Below are 12,330 nucleotides of genomic sequence, written 5' to 3'. Positions count from 1 at the left end.
ATTATGGCTGTTGTTTAGGTGATTTAAAAAGTAAAAAGTTTTCACTTCTACTGTGGTCTAGGGTTGAAATAGGCTGAGGTAGAAAGATCATGACGATACTACAGGGAAGATTTAGCAAGAATCTGCAGAAAAAAGAAAGAATAGAGGGAAGAAAAAAAGTGTTGATGGGTTGTACCAATAAATTATGGCTAAGTGCATAGTCTTCCAAACTCCTCTAATTTTAAGTGATACCTCAGATACACTGATTTAATACTAAAGGTTGTTAGTACATAAAGTTATATGTTAGTACATAAAGACAATTCAACTCTTACCTTACAGGAAACAACTGAGGAAAACATCCTTGTGTTTTAGTGTCAACAAATTTCTGGATCTGAAGGACTTGTTTTAAAAGATGTCCCTTGGAAGATTTGTCAATTTTTGTCAATACCATCTGTAGGAAAACAAATATTTAAGCATTAGAAATAAAGTACAGGTGACCCTTGAACAACATGAGCTTGAACTGCAAAGGTCCACTTATATGCATATTTTTTCAATAGTAAATACTACAATATTACACGATCTGTGGTTGATTAAATCCACAGATGTGGAACTGCCAATATGGAGGAACCCCCAATAGGGAGGGGTGACTGTAAGTTACACTTGGATTTGTGACTGCAAGGAGGGTTGGCGCCCCTAACTCCCACACTGTTCAAGGGTCAACTGTTATTTCTTACTCTACAGTTTTATACATTTTAGTTACAAATTTCAGTAACAACTAGGTGACCTATGCAAGTTTCTTAATCTCTCTGTACTTGTTTCCTCATCTATAAAATAAAAGCAATACCTCCTAAAGGAGTTGCTGAGAAGATTAAATGAGTTAATGTATGCAATATATAAAGCATACACTATATATGTTTGCTGTTTCCAATGCTTTAACTACATAGGGCCATAATATCTTTGATTCAAGACCAGTGAAAAGCACCCTGGAGCCATGTTTGCAATTGCCATATGCCAAATGTTTCATACGATCACTATATATCTTATGGTCTAAGATACAGAAGTGAATATTATTAGGTTGATCCATATAAAACTGCCAACTTATAATCATTTTTGAACTACATAATTGTTCTGCCTTATATGTAAAATTTAAAGGAAAAATTAGAAATCAGGCTAATTGTAGGTTGTAGCCACTAGAGTTATATTCCAAGCTATACCGATATATAGTTATATTCCAAGTAAGCCTAGATTCTACTAGGTTCAACAGTAAATACTTTGAATAATTTACTTACTCAATGACAATTATCAATACATACTAGAGGAAGGTCAATGCATGGATGATTACAAAATCAATTAAAAAGTAAAAGCTTGAGGGCTTCCCTGGTGGCGCAGTGGTTGAGAGTCTGCCTGCCAATGCAGGGGGCAGAGCGGCTAGGCCCGTGAGCCATGGCCACTGGGCCTGTGTGTCCAGAGCCTGTGCTCCGCAACGGGAGAGGCCACAACAGTGAGAGGCCCACGTACCGCAAAAAAAAAAAAAGTAAAAGCTTGATGTATCTGTCAGAGGTTTTCCTAGGGAATTTCTATAAAATTAAATTTCCTGATTAATCATTTATGCTTTTCAGTTATGAAAAAAATTAATGATTGTAAATCAACTATACTTCAATTAAAAAAATATTAATGGTAAAAGGAGTGAGAAGCAGAAAGTGAAAGTCTTTTTTCATAAAGGCAAATATTTAAAAGGAGACATAATTTCTCTATCACAACTTCTTTTCCAAAGAAGAAAGGTTAATATTTCCTTAAAGTTAAAACTGAGAAAAATATATGATTCCACAAAATGGTATCTATGATATCAAATTAGGAGTACTATCACTGTCACTTAATATAACCGGTTGCACAATATTTGGGCTTCTTTTTTTTTTACTACGTAGACTATGTTTATCAATCCTTTGGCTCCTCATAACCATAAATTATCTCTAATGTTTCACAGGGCTTTTGCAAACCCCAAGAATTCCATAACCCCAAGAATACAGAAAAGTTTCTGACTGGTAACATGGTTCGATTTGCATTAAACTCCAAAACCACTACATTTTAGTGGTTTTCTGACTTTTTTTTGAAACCAAATTATAGTCAGTGGGCTCTTTTCCTTAGAGAGGAACTTTAAGACTGCCATTTTATCTGGAAAACCTACAAAGCAAAATAAATGTGGATACCAACCTACCAATCTGTATTCTATTCTAGGGTAAACAACAGTAAGAACTGGTAATATATTCTCATAAGAAATTTTGTTTTCCTTAAGAATATAAACATCCTACTTATGTGTGCTAGAGCCTACAATATTCTTCTGATGTTCATAAATTCCAGATTAGTTTAGCAAATTTTTCAGTTGCAGTTTTGTTTACATTCTGATAAGTACTATCTGCCAACATGCTGATAAGGAGCTACAAATGAGTCTTAGCAAATATTTATATTGTCATTTAAAAAAAAAGCAAAAAACAAAGAAATGCACTTAGGAACACTAAATGAACAGTTTAGAAAACTTCTACTTTGACTATAATTTTGAAAACTTAAAAGCTAGGAGAAGGAAAAAGGAATAAAAGTACCACAGAACTTATTTTAATATTAATGGCTGATAATTGAAAAGATTGTTTAAAAGGTACCCCTTTATCTTTTGAGGAGGCAAGACCTACTCTTTCATTAAAAAGATGTACACATGTGCACATGCACACACACACATAGACACACAGGGAACTTGTATTTCTAATTGCAACTATGATTCAAAAGAAATACTTACCACATAAGGTAATGCAAATTCTTCACACATTTCTATGGCAATGTTGTCTGTTTTTTGAATTCCAACAACACTATCCACTAACAAAAATGTTCTCATCAAACTATAAGAATGCAGAAAAGAAGATTAACGGCAATATAAAATATACTCATTCATTTCTTCCCCCCAACCTTCACTATACTAAGAAATTTTACTTTGAATAATTATCAATTCAAAATTTAAAAATTTCTTTAAGCAAAAGGAATTCTCAATTCACTATGAAGTCCATCCTACAGTCCAACAGGTCTCAATGTTTACATTCAGTAACTAAATTCATTAATATTAATTTATTTCAATAGCATATATTGAACATAAGATATTCTGCCTAGAACTGGATACAAAGATGAACGAGCCCCTTCCTCTAAGAGCTTGAACTCTAGTGGGAGAAAGAAACAGGAACCCAATTAACTATAAGTTACCATAAAAATGTCTAAATTTTCAAATATTACTTTAAGACTAACAGATAATAGAAACCAAACGTTATATTTTTCATTTTCTTTTGCAAGTATTTTATCTTAGTTTCTATGTAAAGCTACAACAAGCAAGATACTTGTAAACACTTTTTTATTCTTCAAAAGGTTAACATTAATTTTTCTATATATTGTGCAATGCTTGAAACATAGACCTGCTACTTGACTACCTATGGAGATAAAAAAAGGTAGTATTTACAGAGGCTATGATGTCAGAAGTATTTTAAGGATAATCAGAATTTACTGAAGTTTATTTAAATCTGGTAAATAGCACATTAACCAACATTTTTCATTTTTAAAAACAGCCAGCTTAGAGTTTGGTATAAAAAAATTAATAAAGTCTGCTGAACTACTATTGATAGTCTCAATTTAGGAAAACAATTGAAATTAAGTTTAAGCTAACTTACAGGAAAAAACTAAGCAGGCAGTATATACCTTGCTCCTAAATACTGTATTGTAGAATATTAAGGGAATAAAGTGGACTTTCTAAAAAAGTCATTTGATAAAACTGAAGTGTTCATCATGTGTAGAATGTCCTAGTCATGAGAACTTTGGGGGGTTCAACATAACAATTATAAGAAAAATGTTTTTCTTACTTCTTTCGTTCTTTTAGATAGGTTTCTACCATGTCAACAAAATCTTCAGGTGCTCTATAGCCATAACCTGGCATGTCCACCAATGTAAAATATTTTCCAACTTTGAAAAAATTCATTTTCTTTGTGTGGCCCTGATAAAGTAAATGGAAAAATAAAAGCTTTCTTAAAATATGTCCTTTATATATTTCATGACTCAAAATATTTTCTGTTCAATTAACAATTACTTATTAAAAGCATAAAAGTATTCTGTATATAACCCTATGCTGATGAAGATACAGGAAAAGAAGACAGAAGACAAGTGGCTGGAGATAAGCTTAGATGATACTACTACTTCCCTCCAATTCATTTTTTAAAGAGAATCTATATGATTTAAGAACTTTAGATTCCATATTAGAAATAACGTAGGCAAAATATTTTCGAGTCTTTCCTACTTCATTAGCTCCCTCTCTGTGAAAAAGTTATACTGTTCTAAATAGTACGACTGCATTAGTCAATATTCTCTGATGAACAATATAACTCCACTTTAAAGAAGAATGAATTATGGCACAGATAGGTTAAATTAAATGCTTACTATCAGTCATACAAGTTTGCATAACACCTAGATGCAAAGCCTGATAGTTTATTATGCCTAGACTATAACTTTCCTAAAATCAAGATGTTTTGCATGTTTTATTAGTTGGGTTTAGTGCTTTCATTAAGCATTTTTTAAAAAGCATGTACAACTGTAAAATGTGCAACTAAAACTGATGTAAAGATGATAAAAAGTGGTTTATTCATGTGGTTTCGTGTCCACGGACATTATTAATCAGAAAAGGAAAGATTAACACAAATAACTTTAAAAGTCAATTGTTTAGAACTTAGAAGAATTATTTTCAGAGGAAAGATTTTATAAATGATGCTTAGGTTCCCAGGCAGCTTAAGTGTCTACCTATATTTTCCTAAAATTATAGGAAAATAATTTTAGAATTACAGATTAGGAATGTCAAGAATACATTTCTTCCATTGTCCTCTCCCAGCAGAAAGGGAACAACCCTACCTAGAAGTAAGAGTTTAGCTGGGGTATTTGGTGAGGCAGGGCAGGAGGAAGTAAAGCTAGGAGGGTTAACAAATGACTACAATTGTCAGGGATGGTATCAGGGAATCAACCATAGGAAAAACTGCGGAGCAAGAGAAGACCAGTGAAGCCTCAGGGAAGGGTTCCAGTGCAAGGCAACAGGGGCAGTGAGCACTGGGTTGGTGTGAACATTTTGCCAAGGATAGATAATAAGGTGAGGAAAACTGAGGTGAGTTTTGAGGAGAGGATATCTTAAATATTGGTAGAGTCTGCATTATTGAGAAGGAAGCAGAGGAAATGAGAAAATGACAGAAAGCTACTACAGCAGGCTGGCTGGGATATTAGGCACATAATTTGGCCCTGGGTAAACTGGGAATTGCCTGATGGGTGTATATATTTGAGTTAGCAAGGTATAAAAGATTACAGGAGGAAAAAATAATACACTTTAAAGCTGTTTTCTTTAAAATCAAAGTAGAAGCAGATGATCATTCTCAAAGAAGCAAATATAAAATGACACTAGAACAACTCTTTGGAAAAGACTGGACCAAGGAAGATTTCCCCAAGATACTGGCAGTCTACTAAAATAACTCCAGATACACTTCCTTTTCTTCAGAGAAACACACAGGCATTAATGAAATGTCTTACATTAATACTTGTGTGAAAGAAATCACTTTTCTAGGAACTTAGCAATGATGGTTTCTTCTACCCCCTCAACATTTATTATTCATCTTAGTCAATTCAGAGATAGTTAGATATATTTTAAATTTTAACATACCGGTTTTTTGGAGACTCTAACTTCAACCTCTGGGGCAAGTGAAAATAAAGCCTTTATTAGAGACGATTTTCCAACATTGCTTCTGCCTATAAAACACACCTTATACAAGCAAAAAGAAGATAATTGAGTACTAGTTTATATATATATTACTATATAATGTATTAGCTGCAAAAATCTGTGAATACTACTCAGTCTTGCCTAACCATAAAAAGTGGCTTATAGTTAGTCAAACCTCAAATTCTAATAGACAGCTACTATCTACTAAATGATTTCAATGTGGCAGGTACTGTTTTAAAAGCACTTAACACATTTCTTATTTACTTTTTACAATATCTCCATGAGACTGATAATATTCGTATCCTCATTTTACAGGTGATAAAACTAGAGGTAGAGAGAGGTTAAATAACTGGCCCAAAATTATACAGCCAGAAAGTGAAGAAACTGGAATCTGAACTCAGGGCATCTACATCCAGAACCTGTGCTTTTAATTACACTATGACACTCAAGAATATCTGCAACATTTATTAAGAATTCCATATTTATAAAGCTTTTTTTTTTTTTTTTTTTTTTTTTTTTTTTTTTTTTTTTTGCGGTATGCGGCCCTCTCACTGTTGCGGCCTCTCCCGTTGCGGAGCACAGGCTCCGGACGCGCAGGCTCAGCGGCCATGGCTCACGGGCCCAGCCGCTCCGCGGCATGTGGGATCTTCCCGGACCGGGGCACGAACCCGCGTCCCCTGCATCGGCAGGCGGACTCTCAACCACTGCGCCACCAGGGAAGACCCTACAAAGCTTTTTTTGAAGTTACAAACTAGACGCGTTTCAACAGAACTGGCTCTGTGTTTGGAACCCCATTTCCCCACAAACTCTCAAAGTACACCATAGCACCATTATAATTACTCCTTTCTCTTGACCTTTCTTGTTCCAATTAAGCTTTTCTCCTTTAGTCTGAATGTAGAAAGCAACAAAATATTTCTAATATTAACGATTAATACACATGGCTCGTCTTTTTAATACAGTATTGAAGAGGGTACATTTCCAATCAGTGCTTCTAAATGAGGGCAGTACCTCCCCCTGGGGTGTTTTAGAACTTTGTAAGGGCATTTTTGGTTATCAATAGGATTGGGTGGCATTTAGTGGGCAGGGGCCAGCAATGCTACACATTTTGCAAAACTGGGGTCAGTCCTTCAGAATGAATTGATTTGGGTCCTGCAAAAATTTCAAATGCTCTCCCAGATTAAATCCAATGATAATATACAGATAATAAAACTGAATTGAAAAGCCAATTACACAAAAAGTCCAGTAATTTAGAAAATTGAAAATCGATGCTATCTCAAAATCATTAAGTGATTTATGTACTCTTAAATTATTACAGCAGTTCTAAATATATTAGCAGAAAAGTTTCAGTGCAGTGGTACCGTTATCACAAGTATGTAAGGAGGTCAGAGCCTTCATTTAACAGACAGAACAAAATAGTAAACTGCAGGACATGAATAAAATGCACACTCACTGAATTTCACTTAAGTTGTTTTAAAAAATCTTATACATTATTGCCATCTATATATAAATTTTTTTTGCCACGATAGGAAATTTAGATTGGGTGAAAATTACGTACTGATAAGAATCACTTCATTTGTGAAACTCCTATACTTTTCATATTCTTCACTTTGTCTAATTTGCCTCGGCATGTATTCTCTACTGCAATTAATTAGAAATAAAGATAAATGGTTAAGTTTTTAAACGCCTTTTAAAGTCTTTTATATTCACTACCAAAATAATTAAAACTATATCTGCTTACTTTGTTATAATAATGATATGCGTCCACAGAAAGCTAGTAAATCTCGCCGGTCTGCTGACAAGAAAGAGACGACAGCAAAATCCCAGCCCAAATCCTCAGCACCCACATCCGGCTGCCGTTCTCACCTCCGGGCGGCGGAGGTCCGGGGCGTGGTCGAGACGCACGGCGGAGCTGAGGTACTCGATGCGGTTCCGCGAAGAAGCCGTGAAGACGCTCTCCGCCCTCGCGATGTCATCCAGGCTTGGGTTGAAGATCTTCAGGTGAAGGTCGGGCCTCGAGCCCGGGACGAAATGCCGCTCGAGTTCTTGCAGTGGGAACACGAGCTTCGTCAGCTGCTTGCTTGGCAGCCGTAGAACCTCCGTGAAGGCCTGGGACGTGCAGTAAGCTCGTCTTCCGCTCCCCAGCTCTGCCCCCATCGCAAACAGCCAGCCCACGTCAAACCACAGCCGGCGTGCTGCCATTTTCCTCTCCTAGAAGCCCCGCCTCGGGCCTTCGTTCCGAAGGTCTGAACTGCGCGTGCGGAACCCCGCTCCCGTTACGCCTGCTGGGAATTGTAGTCTCCGCTGGCCTCGCTGGTTCCCGCTTAAGCTCTTCGCGTACAGAGAGTCGGGGGCAGGTGTTACTTCGCAGGGGGAAAAAAGTTCGCTGGGTGCCTTTCACACTCTAGCCCTGACACCTGTGCCTTTGACTTGTATGTCGCTGTGGGGAGGCTGTTTAACGATTTTCAGAGGTGAAGAGACATATCTGGCTGTGTGAGCCTTGAGGCTCAAATGAAGAAGAAAACCTGTGCAGCTCTGGTGGGTTTCAGGCCAGTTTGCTCTTCACAGTTTCTGGTTGTCTCACGGACGTTAACGTTGTACAAATCACTAGGAAAAACACTTTCTCAACAATGAAAAGGGCTGGTGAGAAATGTAGTTGAAAAAGCGCCTGTTCATATTTCATTCAGCCTTCTCTACAGTTGCAGGAAATGTCATTAAATTTTAGAGATTTCTTACAGAATAAAATAAAAAAAACAGTTTGCACAAGCGTTCGAGTTGTTTCATTGAAGTTATGTAATGACATCTTATTTCAAAAGTTTCTTTTCAGAGCAATTCAAACCGATCACTGCTGGAATGGGAGATACAGGTATCATGACAAAATGAGTATCTGTAAGATATTCCTGCTTAAAAGACGATGGTCTTCTAAAACCTTAGCAGCAAACAGCATACCAATGTTAACGCACGGTCTTTTGAGCGATTCCCCAGGTTGTTCAGTGACTGATAAGGGCAATTCTTGAATTAATGTTACAGAAAAGTTAATGAACAGGACCAACGACTTGGAGAGTAGCCTGACCTACTGCCGGCCGGCTAATTTTTTGTTGATCTTTGCATTGGGCTTTGAGGCTTTCCTCCTTCCCCTAGTCTCTCTCCTCCAAAGAAAACACTTCATTGTAAACATCCAGACATTCTGGATATATATATTACCATGTATGTATTTTAACTCAAAATACTGTTCTAAAGCCTTTAAAATTTTTTAAACAATATATTTGGAAGTCTTTTTATATCAATACGTACCGACCTACATGATTTAAAAAAACAAACAAACAAACCCTAAACTACCATAAAAACACAAAGTCCTCATTCACTCCAAGCACTAGTTAGATATGAGAGGGTGGCCTCTTCTCTTGTTATCATTGTTCCCATGTGGTTTTCACATTGTCATAGTAACATTTTCCTACATGATTGTTTTTAATGGAGGCATATTATTCCGTTTATATCTCCAGTGTCTTATTGATCACTAATTAGGTTTTGTTATTACAACAATGCTACAGTGAGCACTCATGAATAGATATCTTTGCACACTTGTGGAAGTAGGATAAATTCCTAGAAGAGGACTTGATAGGTGCATAAGGTGTGTGCACTTTTTTTGTTTTTAAAGAAGATGTTGGGGGTAGGAGTTTATTAATTAATTAATTTATTTTTGCTGTGTTGTGTCTTCGTTTCTGTGCGAGGGTTTTCTCTAGTTGTGGCAAGCGGGGGCCACTCTTCATCGCGGTGCACGGGCCTCTCACTAACGCAGCCTCTCTTGTTGCGGAGCACAGGCTCCAGACGCGCAGGCTCAGTAGTTGTGGCTCACAGGCCTAGTTGCTCCGCGGCATGTGGGATCCTCCCAGACCAGGGCTCGAACCCGTGTCCCCTGCATTGGCAGGCAGATTCTCAACCACTGCGCCACCAGGGAAGCCCAGGTGTATGCACTTTTATTTTTCATATTTCTGTAGAAAAATCATCTTCTAAAGAAATTGCAACAAATTACTCCCTATAGCATCAAAACAGGCATTATAAAAGTAGGGTATTATAATGTTATATAATATTGCCATACATAGATGAAAAAATAAAAAAAACTATTTTTTGTTTTAGGTAATATTTTCCTGATTATTAAAGAAGATAAACATATTTTGAGATTTTGTTTGGTCATTTATATTTATTTTTGTAATCATGTTTTCTATTAGATTATTCACTTAAAAAATTGATTTGTAATAACTGTTTCGTTATTGAGAATGTTGATCTCTTGTCTGTCATGTTTTAAAAATATTTTTCCCAACTTGTTTACTTTTGACTTTCTAATGGTACTTTTTTTTTTTTTTTTTTCTTTTTTTTTGCGGTACGCGGGCTCCGGACGCGCAGACTCAGCGGCCATGGCTCACAGGCGCAGCCGCTCCGCGGCATGTGGGATCTTCCCGGACCGGAGCACGAACCCGTTTCCCCTGCATCGGCAGACGGACTCTCAACCACTGCGCCACGAGGGAAGCCCTCAGCTTTACTCTTTTCCAAATGGTTAGCCATTTGTCTCAACGATATTTTTTAAACAGTCTATCTTTTCTTCACTGAATGTGTATGTGGGTACATTTGCAGACAACTCTGAACTTTGAAAGTGCTTTCATATGTGCTATTTCATTTCTAACTTTGGGGTCCCAGGTGTGGAGATAAACCCAAGCATGAAGGACTTTTGCCAGTTCTTACAAGGGTTTGAGAGGTGTTCAGGGATTAATAGACATCACAGTACTCGTTTTGTAATCCTGCATGAGGCATTCATAGCTGTGAGGCCTGCTAGTCAGAGGGAAAAAGCTAGAAACTGGAGGAATTAGTGTAGGGGAAATAACTCTGTTGTGGAACTGCAAAGGAAATCATCGGGTACCCAGGGAATTGTCAAAGTCCAGGAAAATCAGGCCAAATCAGTATTGAAGGGAATCCAGTCTGGTGGATGAATGTTGTAATAGTATTATCTGTTTCTGGCAATATTCTGCCTCTGACTGTAGGCAGCATCTTTGTTCCAGGTGGTCTGTCTGCATAAAGTAGTACCCTAGCTAACGGTTTTGGATTGGGAGTCAGGATCCTCCTGGATAGGCAGGGTGTCAGGGATACCATTCAGAATAGGATTTAAGTCCTAGTGGGAAAAAGGAGTGTGAATTAGGAAACCAAGCAGCTACTTAGTCATGCAGATTCCACAGACGTAACAAGGATGTGAGATAGGGCTTGAATTGATCTAAGGGCATCTTAGCACTCCTCCCAGAGAACTGTGGAAAACCCACACTTGGTTTAGTTCCACAGCACTGAGGTCAAGACATACTCACTAAGCTGTGGTACCCCAGGGAGGCTGATAAATGAGGACTGTATTCATGGACTGTACTGTTCTGTACTCCTTCCTGTATAATACTGCAGTGTACATTATCTAATACTGAGAGTGATTAGGCACCCCTGGTCAATTCCACCATTTGTTCATTCATCAAATATCCGTGCTAGGCACTGTACTAAGAGCTGGAGGTGTAAGACAGTAAATGAAACAAAAAAGTTTCTGTTCTCATATGTTATGGTCTTGAGACAGTAAGTAAAATAAGGGTATATTAGATAATGAAAAATGCTTAGGAAAAAGCTAAAGCTGGGTAGGGAGGTTAGATGTGTATGTGTGTAGAGACGCAGGAATGTTGCCATTTTAGTGTGATTTTCACTGATAAGGTGACTTTTGAGTGCAGATGTTAAGGAAGTGAGGGAATAACCATGTGATTATCTGGGGGAAGTATTCCAGGTGGAAGTGTGAAGGCTCAGAGACAGGAGTGTGTATGGCTTGTTTGAAGAATAGCAAGGAGGCCAATGTGGCCAGGATGGAGTAAAAAAAGGATGGATTCTGGCAGTGACTCTAGCCAGCTTTGGCTTCGATATAGACATTTGAAGTGAATGTATGCATAAGTTATTTTTAGCTGGTTGGCATCCCTTGTGTAGGGAGGAACCTCCTACATCCACTCTATGTGGTTCTAATAGGCCTATCAATTAAAGAACTCCACTCTTCTGGTCACAGGAGGTGGGATTTGGTTAGACATTGTGTGTATTATGACAATAACGATTACTTGGGTAATGTGCAGGTGATCGCAACCAAGCCAGTCATGATGTTAAAGTTGGACAGGCAGCTGGCTCTACCATTAAACCTTGTGTCATGATGTTGGAATGTGAGGCCTACACTCATGATGGCTGATGGCTATTCTTCACTGCTACACGAAGGATACCTATGGGGATTTAAGAGGGAATGAAGCTAACACAGAAAGAAAAACAGTATTGAGAGGTGGGGATGGGAGGTGGCGTGACTCCTGATGACCTATGTTGAATCATGTTCTCTGTCCCTCTGCTGTCCAATCACACAAGTCAGTATGCTCCTCTCCTTGTTTACTGAAACTGATTTGACTTGGATTTGATGGCAGCCAAGAGTCCTGTTTAATAGAGCATTTTAAGATGATGTGTGGTTCCTTGTGTAAATTCAGAGCCCTCAGACTACCATGCAGGATAGCTGGAATGTCCTATGTAAATTT

General features: G+C 37.7%; 1 protein-coding gene across 2 annotated transcripts in view; it reads right to left on the bottom strand.

The window, feature by feature from the left end:
- The window catches only part of GTPBP8 (GTP binding protein 8), a 59,437-nt gene extending 51,437 nt beyond the window's left edge, over window positions 1-8,000 (bottom strand). Inside the window, exons 1-5 of one of the 2 annotated variants that reach the window (XR_003432491.1) lie at window positions 7,619-7,957; window positions 5,699-5,797; window positions 3,870-4,000; window positions 2,768-2,867; window positions 312-430 (exon numbers count right to left, since the gene is read on the bottom strand). Coding sequence is in view for 1 of the 2 variants with exons in the window: in XM_027104776.1 (XP_026960577.1) it covers window positions 312-430; window positions 2,768-2,867; window positions 3,870-4,000; window positions 5,699-5,797; window positions 7,619-7,954 (785 nt within the window). In the remaining variant the exon portion in view is untranslated. Of the gene's footprint in view, window positions 1-311; window positions 431-2,767; window positions 2,868-3,869; window positions 4,001-5,698; window positions 5,798-7,618 lie in introns of both variants that reach the window. The other variant, XM_027104776.1, reaches the window with a different exon arrangement.
- Window positions 8,001-12,330: the final 4,330 nt, after the last annotated feature.

Source organism: Aethalodelphis obliquidens, unplaced genomic scaffold (genome assembly GCF_003676395.1).
Source record: "Aethalodelphis obliquidens isolate GAN/ISIS:26980383/991018 unplaced genomic scaffold, ASM367639v1 scaffold1, whole genome shotgun sequence".
Taxonomy (NCBI): Eukaryota; Metazoa; Chordata; class Mammalia; order Artiodactyla; family Delphinidae; genus Aethalodelphis; species Aethalodelphis obliquidens.
Note: the sequence above shows the minus strand (reverse complement) of the source record. Positions and strands in the feature narration are given on the sequence as shown.